This window comes from Podarcis liolepis, assembly GCF_965112155.1.
Source record: "Podarcis liolepis genome assembly, chromosome: 4".
Taxonomy (NCBI): domain Eukaryota; kingdom Metazoa; phylum Chordata; class Lepidosauria; order Squamata; family Lacertidae; genus Podarcis; species Podarcis liolepis.
Window position 1 is genome coordinate 32,513,162 of NC_139558.1, and position 25,838 is coordinate 32,538,999.

A 25,838-nucleotide genomic window follows, 5' to 3' on the forward strand; every position below is an offset into this window, starting at 1 on the left:
GTCTATTTTCCCTCATTCTCTCTGTGATCTGATTGCCCAGAATATTATTGGTGTGTCCTTGTGCAATCTTCGTATAGAATCCGGGTGCATTGCAAATTCCATGGTAAATATATTTTCCCCCCTTTTGCTGGTGCTTCTTTCTCTAATAAACTCTGTGTATCTTTTGATAGATTCCCATGTAGTGATAGGCTAAACTTGAATAGATTCTGGTTTCATAAAGTAATTTTGGTGTCTGTTTGATTGTGGTTATTTTCTTCTAGTTTGCAGTTGTTATGTTTGCTCTTATGAATTTCTTAGCTTTTTATATACTTAAACATTTATTTATTTATCCATCCATCCATCCTATGTTTGGAGTTTTAGGTATTTATTTGGTGTCCATTGTTAAAGTGCATAGTCCTTCAGAAGGAAAATGGCATACAACTGACAGTCATGACTGAGGTGCATGATACAAAAAGAACGGTGGTTCAGGTAGGTCAGTGGGCCTTTGGGCCCACAAATGATATTGGACTACAACTCCCATCATCCACATGTAGCTTAGCTAATGGGAGTTGTAGTCTAATGATATCTTGGCACCCAAGATGGAAGAATGCTGATTTGAGTAACATTAAACTCTGGACATAATGGTCTCACAAGGGGGTGGGGAACAGTCTTAGGTTATCATGTATATTATTTCACTTTTTTCACTTTCTTCAAAATATGTTAAGCCCGTTTTGCTGTTTTTGAGGGTCCTCCTGCTCATTCTGCCCTAGTCTATTGTAGGACTGGGCGATATCTGGTTTTCAACATTGTATATATATGATATATATACATATCACGATGTCTGAAATAAGGATGGAGCTACTTGGAGCCATTGGCTGGCTTCATGGTTTCCCCCACACTGATTTTTTGCATACCTCACACACATATATCATGATTCACAATATATTTCCAGGTCAAAAATTATGAAACCGCTATCACAATATGGATATCAACAGGATTTTTGATGATATAGTGATATATCACCCAGCCCTAGGCTTTCGCCACAAATTCCTGTCCCGATGGTGCCACTAAGTAAGGAAGAGGTAAATAAGCAAATTTAGACATCACTCTTTTTTTTTGGTGTTACATTATGTAATAAAGTAGCAGGAGACAGAACTGGGAGAGGAGGAGCTAATTACGGTAACTCATCTAATGGATTTCAAATTTCTTTCTGCAAGAAGAGTTTGGATTTGATATCCCGCCTTTCACTCCCCTTCAGGAGTCTCAAAGCGGCTAACATTCTCCTTTCCCTTCCTCCCCCACAACAAACACTCTGTGAGGTGAGTGGGGCTGAGAGACTTCACAGAAGTGTGACTTGCCCAAGGTCACCCAGCAGCTGCATGTGGAGGAGCGGAGACACGAACCCGGTTTCCCAGATTACGTGACTACCGCTCTTAACCACTACACCACACTGGCTCTCCAAGAGCCCCCATTAAATAGTGCGTGGTTCTTTCGATACCTTGACAATTTTCATTCTCTTAAATGTTTTGCTGCTTTTAAAACTCCTGCCCTGGTAACTAGCTGAGCACTGCTTATGGCAGCAATTTCTCGTTCTCGTACGGAAGGCCTAGCAGACTGCCTTCCTTGTCTTCTGATGCCTTGCATCAAAATATCAAAAGCATTTATTGTTGGCATGAAAAGACGAGCACAAAAAACAGATTTTCAAAAAGGAAGATGATGGTGAATTCTGTTCGCCGTGTGCAATTGTGGTAAATTTCATGTCTTTTTTTCATGAAATTTACTGAAAAGTATAGCCCAGTACAACCCTGTCGACTGATTTTAGATCCAATAGTTGTTCAGTATTTTTTTCCTGTTTAACAACTTTGGTTTTTGTAGAATGTCCAGGCTTGCAGCATCCTCTGAATAAATTCAGGATTGCTGATTCCAAGTACAGTATATGACATCCATGCCCTCCATTGCGCTGTTTTGGACAATCACAGGAGGGCCCTCTAGTGGCCAAAACATTAATAGAAGACCAGTACTGTACTACTGAGCATCAAAATCCAGTTTGTTTGGTGACAACAAATGCAATTTTAATCCTGTTCTTTTATTTTATTGGATGGTGCCTTGCATTAGTCCCATAAAGTAAGTTTTTCTCTCAGAGAGCTGCCAGGTTTATGGGGGCCCTGGGCACGGTGGAATCTTTTAATTCACAGATGGTATTGCCAGTTACTTCAACTTCCCATAATTTTTATTTTATTTTATTTTAATTCTTACATTTATATCCAAACTTTCCTCCAAGGATCCCAAGGTGGCATACATATTTCTCCTCCCCATTTTATCCTCACAACAAGCCTGTGCGGTAGGTTGGGCTAAGAGACGGTGACTGGCCTGAGGTCACACAGTGAGCTTCATGCTCAAGTGGGGATTTGAACCCTGCTCTGCCAAATCTTAGTCCACCACTCTTAACCACTACACCACCAATGCCATACGAACATCAGCCTACTTTACAGGGTTTCTGTAAGAATGCCTGTGGCAATGTATGTGAGGCACTATGAAAATTTAGCAACAGTGAAGACTTTATACAATGATTTTTCTACTAGTATCTTTTCAAGTAGAGGAGCATATTTTAAAATCTCTCAAGCAAAGTATCACGCTGGTCTGAACAATTCAGGGCACTGCTTAAATTTCAAAGATGTTTAACGTTACACTGTTTTTCAGTAAACTAAATGTGGATTTCTATCACCTCAGCAATAGCAAATATAACACAATATTGGGCAGTGACTAATTTACACTTTTAGCAGCCAAAAGAACTATTTAGTTAACCTCCATTGTTGGCATCCATTTTTGTTTCTCATAGTGGTGTAAGGAGCTTAACAGCTCGAAAAAGCATTCCAACAAATCAGCAAGGCTGTGAAATCTCAAATCTGCCTAGTGCCCGTAGCTCAGTGCTAGCTTGGCCCCCTCACTGGGCAATGGCTGAGTGTTGGGTGATTCACCCAAATTATCTGCCATGTCTGTAGGATTTCTTGGACAAGTGAAATGGCTGCTTACGTTCCACCCCTGTGAGTCACATCCAAATTACTGCCTCCTAGATCGGAGAGTTCTGTGTGTGAGTGAGAGATCACGTTTTGTGTTTAAAGGAAGTGAAAAGAAAATTCTAAATGACAGGGTCATGCTAAATAAGGCTGCTTCTTTTGCTCAGCTTCTTCATATGAGTCATGCTTCAAGAGGGTTCGAAGCAAATAGGCAATGGAAGCCATGTAGATAAGGGGGGGGGGAATAGATAAAATTAGTTGGCACTCCCTGAACTGAATATTTGAAAGAGAATGCTTTTACAGATACAGGCATTCTTGTCTGGTTGTGTGTGGGCAGAAAAGATGTTTGCATTCCTGGCTCCATGTCCTTGGCAGACGCCTTGGTTGCACCAGGCTCACCACTCACTTGCACATTGAGCTGTGTGAAAAAACCTGCAAGGTATGAGACAGTTTGTGGGGCAGAGGGTGTTTTAGAAAAGGTGCCGGCTCACGGTCATAATGTTTTAAGTTGGTGGATTTTAATCCTGGACGCTAACTTGCCTCTGTATATTTTAGGCTCAACTCCCCATAATTTCTTTCGGATATTTATCTGATGATGATGATGAAAGAGGACTATAATAGAATTGTGGAGTTAAAAGGGACCCTGAGGGTCCTCTAGTCCAACCCCCATTACAGGAATATGCAAGTGACCCTTACGGGGATTGAACCTACAAACCTTGGCATTATCAGCACCATGCTTTAACTGACTGAGCTATCCAGACTGAGATGCAATACTCAATGCATCACACAGCATTTGCTCCTGAACATGATTCCATCATGTATCTGTAGTAATAATCAGGATGATTTTCTTGTTTATAAAATAACAATAATAATTAATAACTTTTTTTAAAAAAATTATATCCTGCCCACCCGGCTGGGTTTCCCCAGCCACTCTAAGTGGCTTCCAACAAAATGTTACAAATACAATAAAAACTTCCGTAAAACAGGGCTGCCTTTAGATGTTTGATTGTATCTGTAAGGACAGAATCCGGCATGCAATCTAAGTTAGTGATGGCAAATATAAAACCCAAGGGCTGGCAAGGAGTCAAAAAGGATAACATCTTGCTTACAGGTCCCAAAACTAAAATGCATTTGGCAGTTGCTTTGCTGCAGGTAATTTTATGATGCCCTTTTTGCTTTCACTGCAAAGGACTGTAACATTTGGTACCTCTTTTCTGATCCTGCGGTCTAGTGCCTAGGGAACCGGACATGGATCTTGAAAGCTTGCCTTTAATTACCACCTTGACCATGGACTCACTGTGGAGCCTTGGAAATGTCAGGATTTAGCAAAAATCCTGTGTTAAGTTAATCAACCCAGAGAGTGATTATGGGTATTGTGCTGAGAGTTTGCAAGGCCCTGTGTTATGCTAATTGGTCATTAGGATGGTTATGTGTATTTGGGGCTTTGGTATTCAGACAATTGGGAGAAAAGTAGGGAGCCAAATCTTGGTGCATTGGCAGCTGGGGTTTATGGTTAAACTTCAGGATCTGGGAAGCTTTCCATGGAGAGAGATTTCATAGCACTCAAATCTCAAGAGGAGCTATGCTTCATTGGATTCCCAGACATTTCTGTGCTTATCTCCAACCTCCCTTCAGGCTCTCGCCAAGAAATGTGCAGCTCTCCCCCTTCTTCCCCAACCTCTAAATTTCAAAAGGACACATTTTTTTCTGTGTGACATCACACCTCCTGTAACATCCCTCTCCCAACTCTGCTATTTACCCAGAGCTCAGGCAGAAGGTCAGTGACTGGCCATTGTCCTTAATGACACCTTGATGGGCATTCTCCCCAGGTGACTTCCTGGTTTAGTCTGCTTGTTAAATCTTAACATCTGGCATCTTCCCTTCAATACTGCAAATATTATCTAAATTCTGTCATGTATTAATTTTTAACATTTCCTAATTCTAGCAGTTACAGGTGACCTTTCACTCCCAGACTTTTGTTACCCCAGATCTGTAAGAATATGCTGAAAGAATAAATTATGTTAAAACATTTTTGGCTTCCTGGACTCGTCATCTTCAATTATCCATATTTGTGCTATTGTTGGGTACAGATTATGATTATGCCATCACTCTTGTTCTGTAACCAGCTAGAGTAACCTTTTTCAAGATTTACATTCTGAATTGACAAGTCTTTTTTCCAGGTCAACAAAGAAGTGAGAGCTATTTTGATCCACCACTAGATGTCCCCAGTAAACAACTCTTAAAACATCTCCAGACCTAGCCAATTCTTTTTACAGTCACATATTAATTTAGTGCTTATGAGGCAAAATACAGTACAGTGGTACCTCGGGTAAAGTACTTAATTCGTTCCGGAGGTCCGTTCTTAACCTGAAGCACCACTTTAGCTAATGGGGCCTACTGCTGCCAACGCACCGCCGGAGCATGATTTCTGTTCTCATCCTGAAGCAAAGTTCTTAACCCGAAGTACTATTTCTGGGTTAGCGGAGTCTGTAACCTGAAGCGTATGTAACCTGAAGCATATGTAACCCGAGGTACCACTGTATGTGATTTAATAGTATATCTTACTACAGGTAACATATGAGCAACTACTGTCATTGATAATGATTTGTCATGCACCTTAATAACTGTAACCACTGCAAGTATTTTATTTATAAAAGTACATACTGCAATATGAGGGTGCTTAATTAAAAACAGCAAGAAGCAATCGTTAAAATGACTGGCCAGCCAAAAACGCTTCAAACAGTGGCATAGGCTCTTCAGCATAAAAAAAAAGAAAGATTATTGACAGTGGAAAAAAAGCAAGGATGTCTGCCAAATCTCTGTTATAAAAGTCTTCCAGACAATATTGATGCATCTTGGTGTATATAATTAATACTGACTGGTGGTGTAACAGCAGATGATAGGGAGGGAATTACAGGATCTCTGAAGTCGTCCCAACCCAATTAAAATCAGCCCAGTGGACCATTGTTTCAGTCACTGAGGGCATGACCCATGCATAGATATATAGTACAGTATTAGTCAAAAACTGTTATGTTGCCGGACTGCCAATGACTATGGTAACAACCACAAGCACATGAATATGTGCTAAGCTGAAGCCTATGAAGTTCAACAGTCAAGTTGTTGAGATTCCTGCATGGCCGGGTGTGTGTGTTGGACTTAGATTAAGGTTACCAGATGTCCCCTTTTTCCCAGGGACAGTCCCCGGATTTACAAATCAGTCTCCATACAAAATCCATTGAAGTTGAAAAGTGACCCCAGATTCATTGAAAAAAATCTGGTAACCTTAACTTAGATGACCCTCAGGTCCCTTCCAACTCTACAATTCAATGATTCGAGTAAAAGTATATGAAAGCAAGCGAGGCATAAACTATGCTTCTGCTGTTTCACACCATAGCAAAGGCTTAATGTCTGTATCACGTCCAGTTCAATAATGTGGCAAGAAAATTCCTGGGACTGTACCATTTCAGACAGCAGGTGGGAGTTATCACATATATTTATTGAAATCAAAATATTCCTGTGTATGAAAAGTTAGCTTTTCGGCGACAAGACTCCTTGTCCAACTTCCTTGATACGTCAAGTTTTCCATGTGCAAAGGCATTGTTTAAAATGAGGACATGTAGTCCCCCACTCTTAACTCTGTAACTCTTCATTTGTGTGTAAATGAATTGGACTTGAAAGGAACTTCCTGTATTCAGGTTTGTCAGAGCTTTATGCAATTGCACATTTACTCAGTTGTTGTCCCACGGCATTCAGTTTTGCACATTGTTGTTTTGGGTTTACACTTTCGTAAGGGTGTTTATTATTGTAGTCGATGAGTGATTCAGGCAGTGCTTAAGGGCAATTATATAGTTATGCTATGGAATTTTATGCCCTGCAGCGCACCAGGAAATGAGCACACCAGGAAATCACTTCCCCAATTCCAATGAAGGCTGGTCCATCCAGGCTCAGTTTGCCCTTAGCCAGCCTCCACCTGCTTATCTCCTTGCTTGCCATCTTCCTCCTACTCCTTAGTCTTGAGCGTTTGCCCTTTTAGAACTCAACATGGAGGAAGATGGGAGACAAAATCAGAATTCATTGGTTCTGCCTGCCATGGGCTCTGGCTTCCCCTATTGTTGGTCTCCAGCTACCTCTGGAATCAAAGGTCCACTTTTGCTGCTTCGGGAATGGACCGCACTGTATTTATTATCCTATCCCACTTTTATAACTAGTAGCAAAGGCAAAGGGTATATTTCGCATGGCGAATTGAGGCTCAGATCTCTTTGTTAGCAGCATAGACAGTGGAGCTTGCTTCTGTTAAGACTACATAAATACACTTGCCTGGGAGGGAACAAGTCCTGCTGAATTCAGTGGGGCTTAAAACAGCCACAGGAGTGTGCTACAAATCTAATTCATACTAAAGCGCCACATAAGATACTATTAAGATACTAAAACACAGGTTTCCTGTGTTGTTTTACAGCTCCGAGTGTGCAGATTTGCTGGAGATTTACACAAGAGTCCAAACTGTTCTCCTGTAGAACAATTTAATGCAAAATCTACCAGTGTAACTGCAAAGTTAATCCTTTTTCACATTTGACAGAAGCAGGCTATTTAAATGGGCGTGGTGTTGCCTGCAGCTCCTAGCTTCTGGTTTTTGTCTGCCCCCCCCCCTTCCACTACAGCTTCATTTGCAATATTTGCTCATTACTATGGATGGTGCATTACTGCATTACTATGGATGGTGCACTCCAAAAAACAGCTTTGCCAGCCTGAAATCTTCCAGCTGTTTTGGACTATAACTCCCAGCAGCCCCAAGCCAGCCAACATGGCCCATGCTGGCTGGGGTTGATGGGAATTTCAACAGAACTTCAGTAACCCCAGGGCCATCAGCGCTGCCTCTGGAAACAGAACTTGAAGGTTACATGTTTTGACCAGGGCTTCACTTGGCCCAAGTGACTTAAACGTGAGGGAGCAGCTTCAGCTGATCATTTCCCATAAGTTATGGAGGGAGAGAAGCAGCAGCCCAGTAGAACAGGTGCCATTTTATTGTGTCAGGCAAACGTCAGATCCATCCTAGAGTTCTTGATTTCTAAATAACCGATTCAAAGAGATGGCATTTAGAGTGGGTTTTAAAAAAAGTGATTCTAGCCATACTGTGGATAACAAGGGAAGATATCTGGGTGTGGAGATGAGCTAAGCCTGTCTCACCTGATATGGAAATAGGAACAAGGCTTCGGTTCAAGATTCCCTTGGTGTAAGCCCCACTGGATGCCTCCTTCTGATCTGACATGCATAGGATTGCACTGTGATAGGTTCACAGTGAATGATGGATGATGAGACTTTGTCCAGTCATACCAAGAAGCCGTATGACTTACAACCAGACAGTTGAGAGGCGTGGAGGATGGGTTATTATATAAATATACGCGCTTCCCCTCTCTTAACCCTCTTTAGATTTCTGCTGGCCTCTCCTTGCACGTGAAACTGCGCTGAAAAAACACAAACTCGGCCAAAATTACACACAGCGGTCTGTGAAACTTTACAAAAGGCAGCATCGCAAATGCGGAGCTGCCGGCTTAAAAATGAGAGTCACGGCCACACGGTTCGCCCTAGTTCTCCTTTGTGGAGAACTGAAAGCCGCCCCTCTCCACGCAGAACTGTGGCTGAAGCAAGGCGGAGACGCAGCCAGTTTGGAGAGGAACAGAAAACCAGCCGCGCCGCCGCTTCCCGGAAGCCTGCGAGGCGCAGGCCGGCCTCTCCCCGTCACACACACGTGCGCTGCGGGCGGAGCGGCTGTCGAAGGGCATGTGCGCTCGGCTCACCCGGCCGGGGACTAGGGCGGGCACTCGGCGGGGCGGTGCTGCCCTCAGCCGGGGAGAAGGAGTTATACAACCGCTCGTTGTTGCATAAGCGCCTGAGCCCGGAATAGTCTCAGCTGCCTGCTGGCGCGCTCCGGGAGTGGGGCCAGCGCCGCCCTGCTCTCCTCCCCCTGACCCCGACGCGCTCGCTCTCCTCGGGGGACGCCCCAGACGGAGCTGGCGGCGCGCCTTCCCCCCGCGCAGCCCTTTCATAACGGCGTCCGTCCCAGCCCTGGCGGTCACCAGGCTCCTTGAGCGAGGCGCGGCGGCTGCGAGGGGCCGCCTCCCCGCTTTCCTGCTCCTCGCGGAGGCGCTGAGCTCGACGATGAAGCCATAGCAGGAGCGCTCGCCGCCACCACCACACCCACCCAGTCAGCCAACCCGGCGAAAATGGAGCTGGGGGCCGCGCTCGGGCAGCAGGCGCAGCAGCGCGCCCACCACCACCAGGCCCCGTCGGCGGCAGGAGGAGGAGGAGGAGGCGGCGGCGGTCCCTGCGCGGAGATGTTGCAAGTGGCCGAGGAGGCTTTCCGAGGCGGGCAGTTCGCCCTGGCGGCGGAGATCCTGAGCTCGCAGCTGGCCGAGCTGGCGCAGCCCGAGCGGGGCCTTTGCCTCCGCCAAGGGGACGCGCTGGCCCGCGCGGGGCGCATGGCCGAGGCTTTGGATGCTTACAGCGCCGCCGCCAGGCTGGCCCGCCTGAGGCCCGAGGAGCTGCGCGAACTGGCCGAGAGCTTCGCGCTCAGCCTCCGCGACAAAGAGCTGCGCCTACCGCCATGGCGGGGACCTGGCGGCGGCGGCGCAGCTCCGGAGGGAGACGACCCGCTGGCGGACCCGCCTTGCTGCCGACCCCCGGAGCCGCTGGGCTGCCCGGTGTGCCGCCGCCTGCTCTGCGAGCCGGTGACTCTGCACTGCGGGCACACCCACTGCAAGCGCTGCGCCCAGAGCGGCGGAGGCGAGTGCGCCCGCTGCGCCGCCCGGCGCCCAGCCTCTGCCTCTGCCCCGGCCGCGCAGCCCCCCGCCGGTCTCCGCGTCAACGTGGTCTTGGGCAGCCTGCTGGAGAAGTGGTTCCCGGCCGAGAGCAAAGCGCGCCGGCTGGGCGCCGAAGGGGACGCGCTGAAGGAGAGGCAGGAGCTGGCGCCCGCCCTGGAGAAGTACAACCAGGCCCTGGACCTTGGTGAGTGCTCGCCGTGGCGCACATGCCCGACTCCTCCCCACAGAAGAAAGCTTCCCTGTCGCCTTCGGAAGCAGCAAGGGCAAACACCTTGTCAATATGCTCGGGGGCGCTGCGCCACAACCCCGACCTGTGTTGCTTTGGCTCACAAGGGGAGAAACAGGCCCAGTCGCGTTCCTGAGCTCCCTTCCTTATGTGGGAAGCGGATTAGGGATTTCCCGACGGGGAGAAAGCGCAGTGTAATGGGGGCCATTTCCAGGAGTGGGTGTTTCTGCCAACGCTGGGCAGCCAGGCCTTGCCTGATACATGGATGAGAAGGAATTCGACAATAAGGGGCCCCTTCTCAACACCTGGGTGGAAAGTGCGTTGTGGCGCTTTCTGCACTGCCTGGTGTTTTTGCAAACTATATGTGAAGTGTAGAAAGTGGGAGGAAGTGTGTCACTTTCTAAAAAAAGAACCCCCCCCCCACTAAGCTTGTGCTTCCTGGCACTGTGCAATTGGGGATCCCAATATTCTGTTGGGAGGCGCCCCCCTCCCAACTGTTGCAGTTTGTGAAGGAGAACAGGAATCTGTTCAGTTCTTACAAACTGCTATGTGATCGTGCTTGGGCTGTGTGACAGTCCAATGGTGAAATGATTTCTAGGGGTCAGAAGGGTCTGCGACATAGGCGCAGTTGTGTTTCAGTGCTTGGAAGGCATGTGTATTGGGGAAATAGGCTGTGGAGTGTTGGGTAAAGGGTTAATTTGACTTCTCAAGTTATGTGGGAAATGAATTCTGTTTAGGTGGGTTCCAGCTGCCTTGCCCATTCAGTAAAAAAAACTGGGTTTTTGTTAACATTGACCAGAAGCAGCCATGGGGTTTATTAGAATGAGGTAAGGTGTGCTCTTGAGGGCTGGCAGTTACAGCCCCAGGATGCTTCCCAGCTGATGCCAGGGCAGGGGTGAGAGCAAATACTGGGAATAGTCGACATCGGAACACATATTGTATCTTCTGTGCATTGCTTTGTGGAGAATGTTAAGGGCCTTTGCAACTGCGAGAAATCGAGATTTTCATCTGGGAGTTAGAAAAGTTCATACCCCACATGGTTTTCTCAATCCTGGTGCCTTGTGGCTCAGATTTCTGCTCAAGAGCTTCAAATTAGCTTTCCTTTTCTCTGGCACAACTAAAGCCACTTATTTTGTATTGGTTTCTGACTTCCATTTGACGGGTCAGGCACCAGTAAGAAAACAGCTTTATGGGAAATAATTCTAGAGAGTTTTTAAATTGTATAATAGTGAAAGTTGAAACGTAATTGTAGCCTAGGTGTGGCAATGCTTTGTGACATTGTCAACACAGAGGTTTGTGGGGCTTTGAGCATCTTGGAAACCCAGAAAGGGTGTAAGGTGTGCACCTGAAGATACAGCAAATCCTTCCTCGTCACATACCTTTTCTAAATGCAGCAATACATCTTCATCTACTGCCCTGCCAGTACCCAGTAGGTACAGTGGTGCCCCGCAAGACGGAAAACCCGCTAGACGAAAGGGTTTTCCATTTTGGAGGTACTTCGCAAAACAAATCTCCTATGGGCTTGCTTCGCAAGATGACCATGTCTTTCGAGTTCCTGCTGTTGTTTCCCCCCCCCCTTTTTCTAAGCCGCTTATCAGCTGAGCCGATCAGCAGATAAGCCGCTAAAAGCCGCTAATAGCGCTAATCAGCTAATCCGTCAATGGGCTTGCTTCGCAAGACGAAGAGAATCACAGAACGGATTCTTTTCGTCTTGCGAGGCACCACTGTACATACTATTTTCACTGCCAGCCTTTTGACTAGCCACAAAATAGCTGGGAATATATAAAATGACACTTCCTGCTTGGCAGAATCTCTAAAACATGTGCAGTGTGGGTTAAGGTCATTGCCAATCGTCTTTACCCAAACCTTGGGAAATTAATAAATGACTTTTCTTACCTCAGGGACTTCCTTACAATTCAAAGCAAAACTTGCAGCAGCTACTGTATCCACAGAACTTATGGATACGCAGTTGGGCACCCTGCAGATTATCTGTGTGTTGTTCATTTGTTCATGGTGGGAGATGGAGGACTTATTTTTTTAAAAAACAAAGAATTTACAACGTTCCATTTTCATCTACAAATTAGCGAGAATTTGAGAATAGATTCTGTGTACTTGCTGGGAGCAACATCAGAATTGCATAATATTGTTTCCCTGAATACTCATCATCACAACACAGTGTAAGAGAGTGTGACTTCTCTAAACACATTCGGAACCTTATACCTAAGATGTTGACATGCTTACTGTAAGACCACCAGAACTGATTGCATAATATAGATGGATTTCAAAACCTTTTTGCTATCTATGTGACTTAAGAAAAGGAAGCCATTTCTCCAGAAACATCAAATAGGTGCATTTGGACAGGCAGAGTGAAAGTTTCACTGTTGCTGGTTGTTGTTAAAATTTCAGAAATATGGGTGTGTGTGAATTAATGCATGAATCAGAGGGTCTGGAACACTCTGGAATGCCATGGTTCCAGGTTTGGCTGTGTATGCTTGATGTAGTGTAAATTTTCACAGGTCATCCTGACCTTTTGAAATGCCAGTAGGGAGGCGTACTGTTGGTTCTCTTCTGATAGGCTGTTTCAAAGTTTTTGGAGCTGGGCCTTTCTTGGTGACTTCAATGGGCTGGGAACTGAGCTTGTATATAGGGAAATGTGTTTTTCCTTCCTTTTTCAGTCGTTATTTTGCTATCGTTACATGCAACTGTTTAGACATAACAAACGAAAACCTTCCCAAGTAGAGCAGGTGTTGGCAACCTTCGGCTCTGCAGATGTTGCTGACCTCTGCAGCTCCCATCATTCTTGACCATTGGCTGTGCTTACTGGGACCAATGGGTGTTGTAGTTCAGCAACATTTGGACGGCCAGAGGCTTCCCATACCTGTAATAATAGAGAGAACCATTGGAGCTGAAATTGTCTTCCCTTTGTCATGTCAAGCAGCAAAACTACATTTGTTTCATGCCTCATTGTTTCATTGGAAAACACATTCTGATATGAGGAAAGTTTCTGTAATTGTACGTTTCTGCATCTTGAATTATCTCTGTATTGTGATACCAAAGTGCCCTCTTTTTAACCCAGTAAAACAAATCAGTGGAATTGATTTACCTAGCTGTGCCTCCTTTGTCATTGTCAACTTAACCATGGAGAAGTTCTTTCTCTCGCAAGCGTTAAAGCAATGCTGCATTTTTCAGTTTTGTAATGAGTTGTGAGGTTGTTTTTTTAAGAATAAAACTTTTGGGATAAATTTTTGAAAAGTACTTGGTTAAAACCTAACACAGATCATTATCCCCCCAAATAGAATTTCCCCTGGGAAAGCTTGATTTCTGTGATCCTTCTTGGGCCCATCTCAAACTGGAAAGCATTTAGCTCAGGTTTAGGGAGATTTTTAAAAACTCGTATTCTCACTCTCCCAGTGCTTATATGGACAGTGAAACAGTACCTAAATACTTGCAGTCATAATGCACAATGGGTTGTTAAAGGGTTTTAAAATATTAATACTTAATATTTAAAATATTAATATTAAAAAAATTAAAATATTGTTTTGCCAGAGGATTGATAACACACCTAAGGCTACTTGGATCTGTATTTTTAATATTGAGTGGCGTGTTCAGCACATAAATGCAGCTGAAAGTTTGATTCTGGAACTACGCAAATGCTTTGGCTATTTTAGTAGTTCTTACTGTAGTTTGAGGCTGCGCTAGAAGTATGGAGCCATAACAGCTTTTTTTGCTAGAAGTGTTTGTAAAAGTGAGGAAGATACCAGAGCTTGCCAGGGAACTGGCTCTGGCAGGGAAAATGCTCACACACCCCTTATTTTCCTGTGTGTAGATCATGTATAGTCTGTAAAATGACTCAACTGTAAAATGACTCAACACATTCAAAGTTCGGAAGAGATCATAAAATTATATAAATGTAGAGCTGGAAAGGACCCCAAGGTTCATCTAGTCCAGGGGTCTGCAACCTTTAAGACAAAAAGAGCCACTTGGACCCGTTTCCGAAGGAAAAAAAACTGGGAGCCACAAAACTAGTCATTATAAAAATAACTTTGTTGTCCCTTTTTTATTATTTCTTTGTTTGACCCCTCAGAATTACTCCTCCTCATAGAAATAAACGTTAAATTAACAAGTTACCTCTGTGTGTGTGTGTGTGTGTGTGTGTGTGTGTGTGTGTGTGTTGTTCACTCCCCTTCAAAACAGTGACCAGCGAACATGCCCCCTTTCAATGCAGTGACTAGAGTACATGCCCCTTACAATGTAGCGGGCAGGCGGGAAGGTGACGTCGGGACGGTGCGTGACTAACGCACGCACACCCCGATGCGATGTCACAGCCAGTACAGCGCCCGCCACAGTGGGGAGTGTTGGGGCGCACAATGCGCCTCCTCCCCTCGCTTGTATCCGCCCCGGAGCCGCGGCAAAGGTGTAAAAGAGCCACATGCGGCTCCGGAGCCGCGGGTTGCAGACCCCTGATCTAGTCCATCTAATTCTCTTCCTCAGCTTCCTGCCCCTCCAGAATTTCTTTCTCAAACCTGAGCAAACCCACAGGGGATCCTATCTTCTGCTTCACTGGGGAGAGCCACACAGCCTCTTCAGATTTTCCAACTCTCCCTTTCCCTGCAGTGTGTTGTTTCCAAGCACAATTCAAAGTGTTGGTGCTGACCTTTAAAGCCCTAAACGGCCTTGGTCCTGTATACCTGAAGGAGCGTCTCCACCCCCATCCTCCACCCCCAGCCCGGACACTGAGATCCAGCGCCGAGGGCCTTCTGGTGGTTCCCTCATTGCGAGAAGTGAGGTTACAGGGAACCAGACAGAGGGCCTTCTCGGTAGTGGCGCCCGCCCTGTGGAACACCCTCCCTTCAGATGTGAAGGAAATAAGCAGCTATCTTCTCTTTAAAAGACATCTGAAGGCAGCCCTGTTTAAGGAGGTTTTTTATATTTAATTCTGTATTGTTTTTAACACTTGATTGGAAGCCACCCAGAGTGGCTGGGGAAACTCAGCCAGATGGGTGGGGTATAAATAATAAATTATTTTTATTTGTTTATTTATTTATTATTCAGCTTCATGGGTAAAGGGAAAGGAAGGCTGCCATCACTTTTTCATCTTCCTCTCTGGCTGAAGCCCAGACATGCTGGGAGCCTCAATGGCACCCCTCTGGCAGCTTCACCCAGGGGTTTAAACCCTGGCTAGACACCCCACCCCACCCCTAGCTATGGCTCTGCAGAGACCATCATCAGTAGGAACGACCACAAAATTGCAGTTGCCTTCCAATAGTCGAGTTCTCTTCTGCGAGTATGTTGAACAAGCTGTAAATAAGTATTTGCAAAGGGGTAAAGAGGGTAAAACAGGAAGTTAGTCACTGGAACTCCAGTGGGGAAAGATGGATTTCAGGGAAGTTGGTGAGATTTTGACCTCTAACTGAAGTTACGCCTTTCCTAAACATACGTCAGTTAGACAAGGTGAATAAGCTCTCTCTCTGTGTGTCTATCATAAGATTAGAGCTATCTTGTGTACAGAAGGTCAGTGACATACATAAACAACTTCCTACTACACATACATAGCCTAGCTGCATCTCAGACAAGCCTATACTTTAAAATGGGCGAGATAGCAGCCTGGTAAATGGAACAAAAAGGAAAACAAAGCCTGGCTTAATCACACTGCATCAAGTTATCAACAGTGAAATGCTTTACTGCCTTGCAGTTTATGACTCATCCTGCAGCATTTCTAGAAAAGCCTTTTCCCTGGTCTGTGACGAAAAGAGCCTTATGTAAAATGTGTTGATGTTTCTACTCTGAGACAATAGGCAGTCAGAGGCACATTAGAACCATTCCTTCACATTTCTGCGTGGCAAAATGGTGGCTTGATCACTAAAATAACTTGCAGTGGTTTAAATCAAAGCTGCCAACCTTTGCTGGCTTGTGGGCAACAAATCGCAATATGGAACAAGCCTCAGACAGCTTGGATAAGCTAACAAGAAGCATACATTGCTTTCCCCCCCTTCATTTTGAGGGGCGGGGGAGCTTTATGTCAGACTGTATGCTGGTGGCTAGATTGGGGTTCCACACATTGTGCACAAGCGAAGTGGAGTGTGTCATCAAGTGTACACTCAACAGGGGGTGGCAGTTGGTCTCAGCTTGCTTAACACGTGTACCTGCACAACACCTCTGTGTTTGCAGAGATACATCTGTTATGTTCCCTGCCACCCACCCCATTACAAATTTAGGTGCACGCTTAAAACACATTAGGAATATATCTAGAAATGCAACGTAGCACCTGGAAAAGGACCCAAAATGAAACCTGTATCAGTGCGCAGAAGCGGTGTCATTCTTAATCCTTCTTCTTTGCAAGCTCAGAGCACAGGGAGGCCTCTTTAGTTGAAGAATAGTCCAGTTTCTGGCCTGCTTCAAAATTCACATAAGGAGTTGGGTCAGCACTCCTTGCAAGCGATGTGGCGTTGCTTTTGTGGTAACACAATTAAGCATTTTGTGGGGAATTTGAAAAATGCAAGTCTGAGAAAACCAGTGGTGACAGCCCTTTACCAACCAACCAAGTGGTAGTTTATCGCGAGGTGTGTGGCAAGCTCTTGGTTTGCGTTTCTTTGTGAAGTGGGGAGCAGAAGCCTTCCACTTCTACCTTTGGATTTCAGAACAGGCACAGAAGTCTGGAATAAAAGTTTTCCCAGCACTTGGCAGGAAAATGCAAGCTTACTTTGGGGTTATATGCACCCTGCCTAAGGCCATTTTTATTAGCATTGTACATGCCTGTACAAGCACCATAAGGTCTTTCTGTTGCAAAAAGATTTAAATACAGCTGGTGATAAGAGGATGTTTACCTCCAAGGATAGTTTCTCCTCCTTTCGGAGGGGCGGGTTCTTCTAAGCCATCCTCCTTGTAAGAGTTCTGTTCTGCTCAAATCTTCATCTTAATAGAAACCAGTGAGGTTATGAAAGCCTGTTCCCAGGGTTCTGCATTCAAAGAGAAAAACATAAAGAGATGTTAGGGGAAACCATGCAAGTGTCGTGCTGTTCTGTACTACAGTATTTTAGTTCTTAAGTTCTTGCATCCTATTTGGTGCTGTTTGGACCATCAAGGTGGAGAGATCCCATCATGGAAATAAGGACAGGGCTTCACAAAACGATAGGGAAAGGAGTACGAATGAATATTGGGGTGATGATTTGGTTGCACTGATCCTAAACATGCTCTGTTTTGCAGGGAAGGGGGATTTGTAGTGGGAAGCATTAGACTGATGGAATAACTGGAATTCAGTTCCATGTATGACAGGAAACACCAAGGTGAGAAAGGAAACAAGAGGGCTGGAATGAGCAAATGAGAAAGTGGAGGTTGCAAAAGAAATCCAGGTAGGGATTGCTGGAAATTAAAGATCAGCACCCTGAAGATGATCTTGGTGCAAAAACTATAGAAAGAGAAAAATCCTCATAGCAACAGAGATTATCTAAGTTGAGGCATCCCTAAATGACTGGCAAGTAGAGGGAGCTTCAGCAACTAGTTGCATACTGGTTACTAATGTTTGAACGAGTTCTTAAGTGGGATTTAGTAGGGTGACTTAGTAATTCTAGATCGGGGTCAGCAACCTTTTCAGCCATGGGCTGGTCCACCGTCCCTCAGACCATGTGGTCGGCCGGACTATATTTTGGGAGTGAAACATGAACGAATTCCTATGCCCCACAAATAACCCAGAGATGTATTTTAAATAAAAGCACACATTCTACTCATGTAAAAACACGCGGGCCGGATTGAGAATTGGACCGTATCCGGCTTCCGGGCCTTAAGTTGCCTACCCCTGTTCTAGATTGTTCCAGAAGCACCAGCAGATCTTTCTTTCTTTTTCTGTCTTTCTGTTCTTTTCTGTCTTTCTGTTTCTTTTCCTGTGTAATTTGTGACAGGCTACTATTGTGCAGTGATTTTTTTTTTTGTAGAACTCCTCCCAAATGGCATTTCCTTCCAGTATTAGCCTATATGTAATTTTGAGTAATGTGGGGCAGTAAAAAAAGAGAGAGCCATTTTTATTTTAGAAAAAGAGAACAGAAATGACACCTGATTGAAGGTAGTTCTTAGATGCTGGATTTTAAAATCCAAAATGAATCAAAGAGGGTGGGGGTGGGGAAATGGTGTAATGAGAGGGGAAAAAGGACTGAAGAGCAGTATAATGAGGCTTCTCTTCTCCTCCCCCAACAATGCTAGACAACAAAAGAACAGGCCCTGCTTTTAGAATTTGAAATAAGATAATGCCAGTTCTGCAGGGACACTCCTGGCATTGTAACTGGCATGATTCACAGAAGTTATTTGAATGGATAAATGTACTAGGATTGCCTGATAGTACAAGGGAAATTGCTGAGGTTTTTTTTTTAAAAAAGATTTTTTTTGCCCAACTTAAATTGCTATAAATAGGCCCCCTGCTATTATATTCCTAGATAGCTTTTTGTAGCTTGGACCTTCATTGTGTATCTCAGCAGGCATTCCTGTGCTGCAGTAGCAAATAACTCTGTTTTCTTAGATTCCACCCCCCCAACCCAGTCTGGTTTAAGTGTCTCAGTGTGTGAACTACTTTAGGAGGTGACTTTTGACTGTAACTTTGCTTTTATATTGTTGACACCGTTATTTGAGGTAAGAAGAGCACCAAGGAACATGCAAAGCCAAATTTAATTAATACCACCCGGAAGCTCTGAAATATATTGGACTAAAGGTGCATGTGTAATATAGTTCAGAAGCGACATTTCCTTTCCTCTCTTCCTGTGTGTTTTTGGGGAAATGTGTGCGTAGATTATGCTCTGTTTGGAGCGCTTGCTAAAAATAGTAGTGGAGGTAGACAGGAGAAAATTAGAGGTGCAAGCAAGTGGTTGGTTTCTTTCTTAATGTGAACAAAGAGACATTCAACTCAATGTACTCTTCACTGGATTGCCTTGTCGATTTTGCTCAGATGTTAAAGGTTGAGCTAAAATTGGCCGGATGCTGGGTGTTCAGTGCAGGGTGGTGGTTCTGCTTAAGGTGACTTTCCAATTTCAGCTGTCAGTTCATTTTCCTTCTGACAGTAATAAATAAACATTTCCCTGCATAGTCGAGCACGGTGGTACCCATATGGACGCTACTATGTTTTTCCCATATAATGACCTTTTTTTAATAAATAAAAAAGGCCAATACAAGCATGTGGTGCGGTGCAATCTCTGGAGCTCCAAAAACTCTGTTCAGTTTTTTAAAAGCGGAGGGGGGGGGGCGGGGAAATTGCTGAAATGTTTTGGAAGGTTGAGCTATTGTAGCTTCATGGCTAAATTTCTGAATTGGAAAGTCCTTGCTTGAAATTTCACCTCTGCAATGAATTCACCAGGTGGCAATATTGCAGCTTTCGCTCTCAGCCCCTTTCAGGATGGCAATAGCAAGCCAACCTTGCAGGACTGTGTAACAGTTGAAATAACACTATCTAAATTCTGTGCACTAATAGCAAGGAAGTCATAACCCTAGCTTATTCAGTATTGAACTCTTATGATTTTATGACTACATGCAGAAGTGGGAAGAAGCTATCTCTATCAGCTAATGCCATGCAATTTTCTCAGCGTTGCATTGTGTTATGTGCCTAAGTTTAAGTCAACCACTATTGCGCCTTTTCTCTCTCTTCCTCTTCTTCCTGAATATGGTCTTTTTCTTCTTCTTTTGTGTTAACTGCTTGGTTCGCTTCCTACATGTTGCTTCTAAAGCTAGGAACACACTAAAGCTGCAATCCTACACACACTTTCTTGGAGGTAGAAGTATATGGGATAAAGGAATGTAATGTTGGTTTTCTTGAAGGTTTTGTTCCTTTCAGCTCTTGTTAGCTCTCAGCAACTTCGTGACCTCTTTTAATATGCCCATTGCTGGTTTGCACTAAGCTGCCAGCTTCCTGCAGATCACGTGCAGCTGAATAAACGGTTTATTGCAGCTGTTTGGTAATTAATACAGATACAAAAACAAAACCCCGTGTCAAGCCATTTGGAATAGAGTGTTTCAATTACCATTGGAAAGAGACTTATTGTTAAATACATGATAGAGCTGGCATGTCCCAGAGATAATGTGCCCATCACTATTGCTGATAGCAGGAAAAGTTCTGCTACATTTCCACATCGTCTAATTTTTGTCTTCTTTGGTGATCACTTGTTGTCGAGAAAAATGTCTTCCATGAATATTGTCTTAACAGTGTGTCCGTAAGGTGACTATCTTTGTAATCTTATATGAACACATGTTTTACCTAGGTTAGAGTGATGGGGAGATTTATGTGACCTTGTGTGGTTTTATTTCAATCATTTGTTAGTCATGGGAAGGTGGGATATAAATGTGTTAAAATAAATGCTTGGTAATTTTCAGTGATGGCAGGTATCAAAGCCATCAAAGCAAGTATGATTCAAAGCAATTTGTTCTACCCAGTGCTTTTTTTCTAAAAAAAAAAATGTTTAGAGGTACTCTCATTTTGTCTCAGGAGAATCACCATTTTATAGTTCAAATCGGGGAAAATAAATACAGTAAATGGACAAAAGTACAAAGATTCACAAAATGTTTAGGGGTAGAAAACCCTCTAGAGCTACCGCATAATACAAATACTGCTTTTCCCAAAATGGGGATCCCTTAGGATTTTGTTCCTTAAGCCCATGAGTCAGTGTTGTTGTTGTTGTTGTTGTTGTTGTTGTTGTTGTTGTTGTTTTATTTGCATTCCACCCATCTGACCAGGTTGTCCCAGCCACTCTGGGCAGCTTCCAACAGATACAAAAACATAATAAAACATTACACATTAAAAAAAGTCCCTATACAGGGCTGCCTTCAGATGTCTTCTAAAAGTCAGATAGTTGCTTATTTCCTTAACATCTGATAGGAGGGCGTTCCACAGGGCAGGCACCACTACCGAGAAGGCCCTCTGCCTGGTTCCCTGTAACCTCACAGTGAGGGAAACCACCAGAAGGCCCTCGGAGCTGGACCTCAGCACATGGAGATGCTTCTTCAGGTATATAGGGCCGAGGTACAAGAACTAACCCCCGGGAACCATTGGTGGAGGCAGCATAGTTCAGTGGGTAGAGCATGTGTATTGCATGCAGAATGTCCCAGGTTCAGCCCCTGCTGTCGCCAGTTAAAGGAATCAGGGAGCAGGAGATAGGAAAGACTCCTCTCCCTATGCCAGCGGAGAGCTGCTGGTAATCCAAGTAGACAATGTCAGACCGACAGACAAATACTTTGACTGGAATTATGCAGCTTCCCAGCTGAAGTTAATGGTGTGGAGTCTTCTTTTCCAGTGGACAGCCTGCGCCATATGTTCTCACATGTTGTTGGGCCAGACACTTCGTTGGCACGCTTCAAAACTGAGGGTTGAAAAAAGCAAATCACTGTGCCACTGCCCTATCGTTGTGAATGGTTTCTGCTGTTTCACGATTGGGGCATGGATGGAAAATTATATTACAGTGGTACCTCAAGTTGCATACGCTTCAGGTTACAGACTCCGCTAACCCAGAAATAGTGCTTCAGGTTAAGAACTTTGCTTCAGGATAAGAACAGAAATCGTGCTCCGGTGGCGCAGTAGCAGGAGGCCCCATTAGCTAAAGTGGTGCTTCAGGTTAAGAATAGTTTCAGGTTAAGAACGGACCTCCGGAACAAAATAAGTACTTAACGCAAGGTACCACTGTATATTCACAGCGTTTTTATCTGGCCATCTCTCCCTTTTCCTCCTTCCTCTTTCTTTTTCACAACAAAACAGAGCAAGGATAACTGAAAGAGCGTTTTGGGGTTGTTGTTTTTTGGTTTTCCCTTAAATAATTGGTTAAAATATAACTCAGAAGCTGGAAGTGCTTATGTAAGTTTGTTTTTCTTTCCCTAGCTTCCCTTGATAACGTGTATGCAAACATGGTTCACGTGGCAATGAAAAGATGTCCCACATGCCTTTTGGACTACAGGCATTCACTGACCCAGCAAGCATGTTGTGTCTTTTCCTAGGTCTTAGTTCAGGCTTTCGTAATCTTTTCAGGGCCAGGCCTACAGATGCTGTCTTCAGCGCTGCTTGTCCAACTGGCTGGAGCAATCCACTTTGAACAAAATATTTAATTTCTGCTTTAATACAAGGTAGGTTTAGGTAGACAATTGGGGGTTTGCCTCTCGCTCATTCCTCCTCTGCCTCACAAAATAATAATAATAATAATAATAATAATAATAATAATAATAATAATAATGAGCCTGCCAGATTTCACATAAAAAAGAAGTGATAATCAGAGCTTAAAATGTTTTGTTATACTGCCTCAACGTGACCGAGAAGCAGACAAATGTGTCTGGTGTTTTAAAACGCGGTCGATGCAACCTTTAGAAAAAGAACTGATCATCCCACTCCTTTTGAAAAGCATCAAATTTGCCATCTCTGAAATCCGCTCTTCCACTGAGTACACGTGCACAGAAGAAATATCACGCAGTGGGAGTTGTGGTTACCTAGAGACTGTCAGTAGCTCTGATCTTTATGAAGCTGTATTGCATTTTTACGTTGGTTTAAAATAAAATAAAATTGTATGCATATGGCTCAACCGTCATCTGTTAAAGGTAGCTAGGAATGTTACCACTCATTTAAATGGGAAATAGATTCCACACTCGATGAATCTACTACAATAATTAGCTAATGTTTCTATGAAATCCAAGAGTAGTATATCCCAAAGCCTTGACATGACTTCAATGCACCCCAGGTGAATTTCTTTTATCTTGCTCACATAGAAGGTTAGCCATTTCCTACTGTACTTCCCATCCTGACTTAAGTGATAGGCTGTTATTTCTGGACAGACATGTGCCTTTGTGGAAGCATTTGGCAGATAGAGAACATGTTTGATGGCTGGCTTTCTAGTTTGCAGCTCCTGAGTTCTGTGCTTCTACTTTTACGTTTCCCTTTGTTTTGCGATTATAAGATTGTAGCCAGCATTTAGCAGAATTTTTAGCAGTTGATAAATACTGCTGAAAAAACATGTTTGCTTCTGGGACAGGAGAAGGTTAATGTAGGGCAGACAGGAATGGACTATACAGAATGAACTTAGAGAGCAGCTCTAGAATGACTGTTCTCCTTGTTAACAGCAGAGGCTGGTTGTGCAACATATAATTAAAGGACTCCTAATGATGCTTTAATCACAAGTAAACACAACAGGTGAAGGAAATGCAACTGGCCACCTGATTATATATTACTGAACTATTTATTCTTTCTGGTTACAAAAGACATTCCATTAGAGGGGAAGCTTGGGACAGAATAGGCCTTCCAGTCAGTGTACTGATTGCCTCTTGGTCTCCCTGATGGAGCTTGACAGAACATTGCTGGATATGTCCCAGGTTGTGGATATGGGGAGACTTCTATCTCCATTTGAGACCTCCTTAACTGGTGAGTCTCAACAAACCCAGGAACCCCATGACAAGTGTGGGCTTTGTCCCAATATACCGTATTTTTCGCCCTATAGGACGCACCGGCCCATAGGACGCACCTAGATTGGGGGGGGGAATAAAGGAAAAAAATTATTTCCCCCCCCAGGCCCGAGCTTCCCCTGACCCCAGCCCCCAGAACAGGCAGCTCTCCGCAAGCCGTGGGAGCCCAGCTCTGGGAGCTTGCGCGGCTGGGGGCGGGGGAAGCCCGAGCTTCCCCCGACCCCAGCCCCCAGAAAGGGTCCCAGAGCGATGCCGAAGCTGCGCTGGATGGGATTTTTCTGTATTGGGTGAGATGGGATTATCTGGAGTTGGCGAGCCTTTAATTACTCCTTTATCGTAGGTGGATTACTACTACCTGCTTGAGTGGGGGAAAGCTGATTACTTTTGATCTCTGCTTTTGATATCAGTGGCAGTGATTGTCTTTCTGGAATGTTGAGGATTGCCAAGAGGTGGCACTCGGTTGCAATGTTTCTGTACCTACCTTGCAGGGCAGTTCCTGAAGGTGGTATTTCCATTTCTTGTGGGAGACAATCCTGTGCCGTTTCTCAAGGTTCTGCCTGTGCTTCTTAACACTCAAGTGAGACAGCTTCATGGAGTCTTCTAGGGATTTCCTTCTATATCCAGGCTGGCAGGGTCTTCCATGAATAAGATTCATAATGAACTGAATAAAAGTGGGAAAACTAAAGTTCAGTCAGATAAGATGGACCTGTTGATGCTGGGCGGCGGGCCTTTTCTTAAATGGAAGTCTCCTTTCAATTAAATAAAGAACAAACATATCGGTGGAACGAGGCTTCAGAATCAGAGTCCTCAGATTCCTCGAATCTTGATTTCCTGTAGTCCTGTAACATGTCCGAATAAATTCAACTTCGTTATTCAAAAAAATAAAGAACAAATGTGCACCTTGGGAACCTGTAGCTGTTTCATGATGCCCAAATGGCAGCCATGACCAGTAATGTGTTCTTCCAGCTTTTGAGTAGCACACAGCTGTCTGCATCACATCGACCTAGATACTACACAACTAGATGTTTGGCATGCCCCTGGTAGCAACACCTCTGGGCTACTGTAATGCAGTGCTCTTCAACCTAGCCTTGAACTAGTTTTCAAGCTCCAGCTGATTTGAAGTGTGGCAGCTCTACTTCCATCAGAAGTTGCTGAGCTCATATAAAAGTTATTATTGCTGGTTCTAATTCTCCCTTTAAAAAATTAAAAAATAATGTCCTTGGAAGTTACTTATTGAACTCCTGGTCCTTCAAAGGACTTGATTCCCTCTTTCCCATCCTGCTAATAATGGCCTGCCCAGTGAAGGGATCCCTTAATTGAGAGAAGTCTGCAGTGTTTTTTCTAGTATGAGGGAAAGACTATGGCAAGGCATGGATGTTGCTAATTTCTTTTTTATGCTGGGAATAGTGGGAAGTTGTAGTTCAACCCCTATGATTCCATGGAGGAAAAGGACACTAGCCTAAGATTTTGGACTTCTACCATAAAGTGAGCCCTCCATCACCTAGCATTCCCCTGGGTGAGCAGGGTGCAAACAGAATCATGTTGGGAAAGTTTCCTTGCAGCAGGCTGTGCTCACCTTAATTCTGTCTATTGTGGTTAAACACCCCTGCTTTGAATTTTTGCCCTATTCCAAGTGTTACGATGATGTCACCTATACTTTTAATTATTTCACTGTAAGCTGCAGTAATGTTTTTTTATTTGCATTCCTGCTATAACAGACAACATTCATTTTTAGTTGCACTTAGATGTACCTTGCAGATGCATAAACTGGTATATTTTTTGCAACTCCCTTTTATAACTCTGAAAATTTGTAGTGGTGGTGAAGATTATTCAACGCTGGCAATATTTTAGGGATAAATGCAGTACTTTTTTTAGGCTGAATGCAGTAAAAATGAAATGTTAAATTTACTTCACTCTGTTCTGCATTAATAATTAGTAATACCATTCCCTGAATAAGCCTTGCACCAGTTTTATTGGTTCTTAAATCTAGTTTTCTTCTTGCGCTGTAGTAATGGGAATTAAATAGAGTTCTATTTAAAGATGCCCTTGAAATGTTGTGAAAACATTCCTTACTTATTCTAGAAAGTCACAGTGCAATCATGAATCCCAGTATATCCACTGTATCCTCTACATCAGTAATATCCTATACACTGGAACTAATTCCAGTAAGAGAGAACAAAACTGTCAACCAATTTGTTGTTGTTGTTGTTTAGTCGTGTCTGACTCTTCGTGACCCCATGGACCAGAGCACGCCAGGCACTCCTGTCTTCCACTGCCTCCCGCAGTTTGGTCAAACTCATGCTGGTAGCTTCGAGAACACTGTCCAACCATCTCACCCTCTGTCGTCCCCTTCTCCTTGTGCCCTCCATCTTTCCCAACATCAGGGCTTTTCCA

At 44.2% G+C, this 25,838-nt stretch overlaps 1 protein-coding gene across 1 annotated transcript in view; it reads left to right on the forward strand.

The window, feature by feature from the left end:
• The first annotated feature begins 8,794 nt into the window (after positions 1-8,794).
• The window catches only part of LONRF2 (LON peptidase N-terminal domain and ring finger 2), a 39,804-nt gene continuing 22,760 nt past the window's right edge, over positions 8,795-25,838 (forward strand). The window contains exon 1 of the mRNA XM_083501715.1: positions 8,795-9,998. Within this exon, the coding sequence (XP_083357841.1) occupies positions 9,218-9,998 (781 nt within the window). The 5' untranslated portion in view covers positions 8,795-9,217. The remainder of the gene's footprint in view (positions 9,999-25,838) is intronic.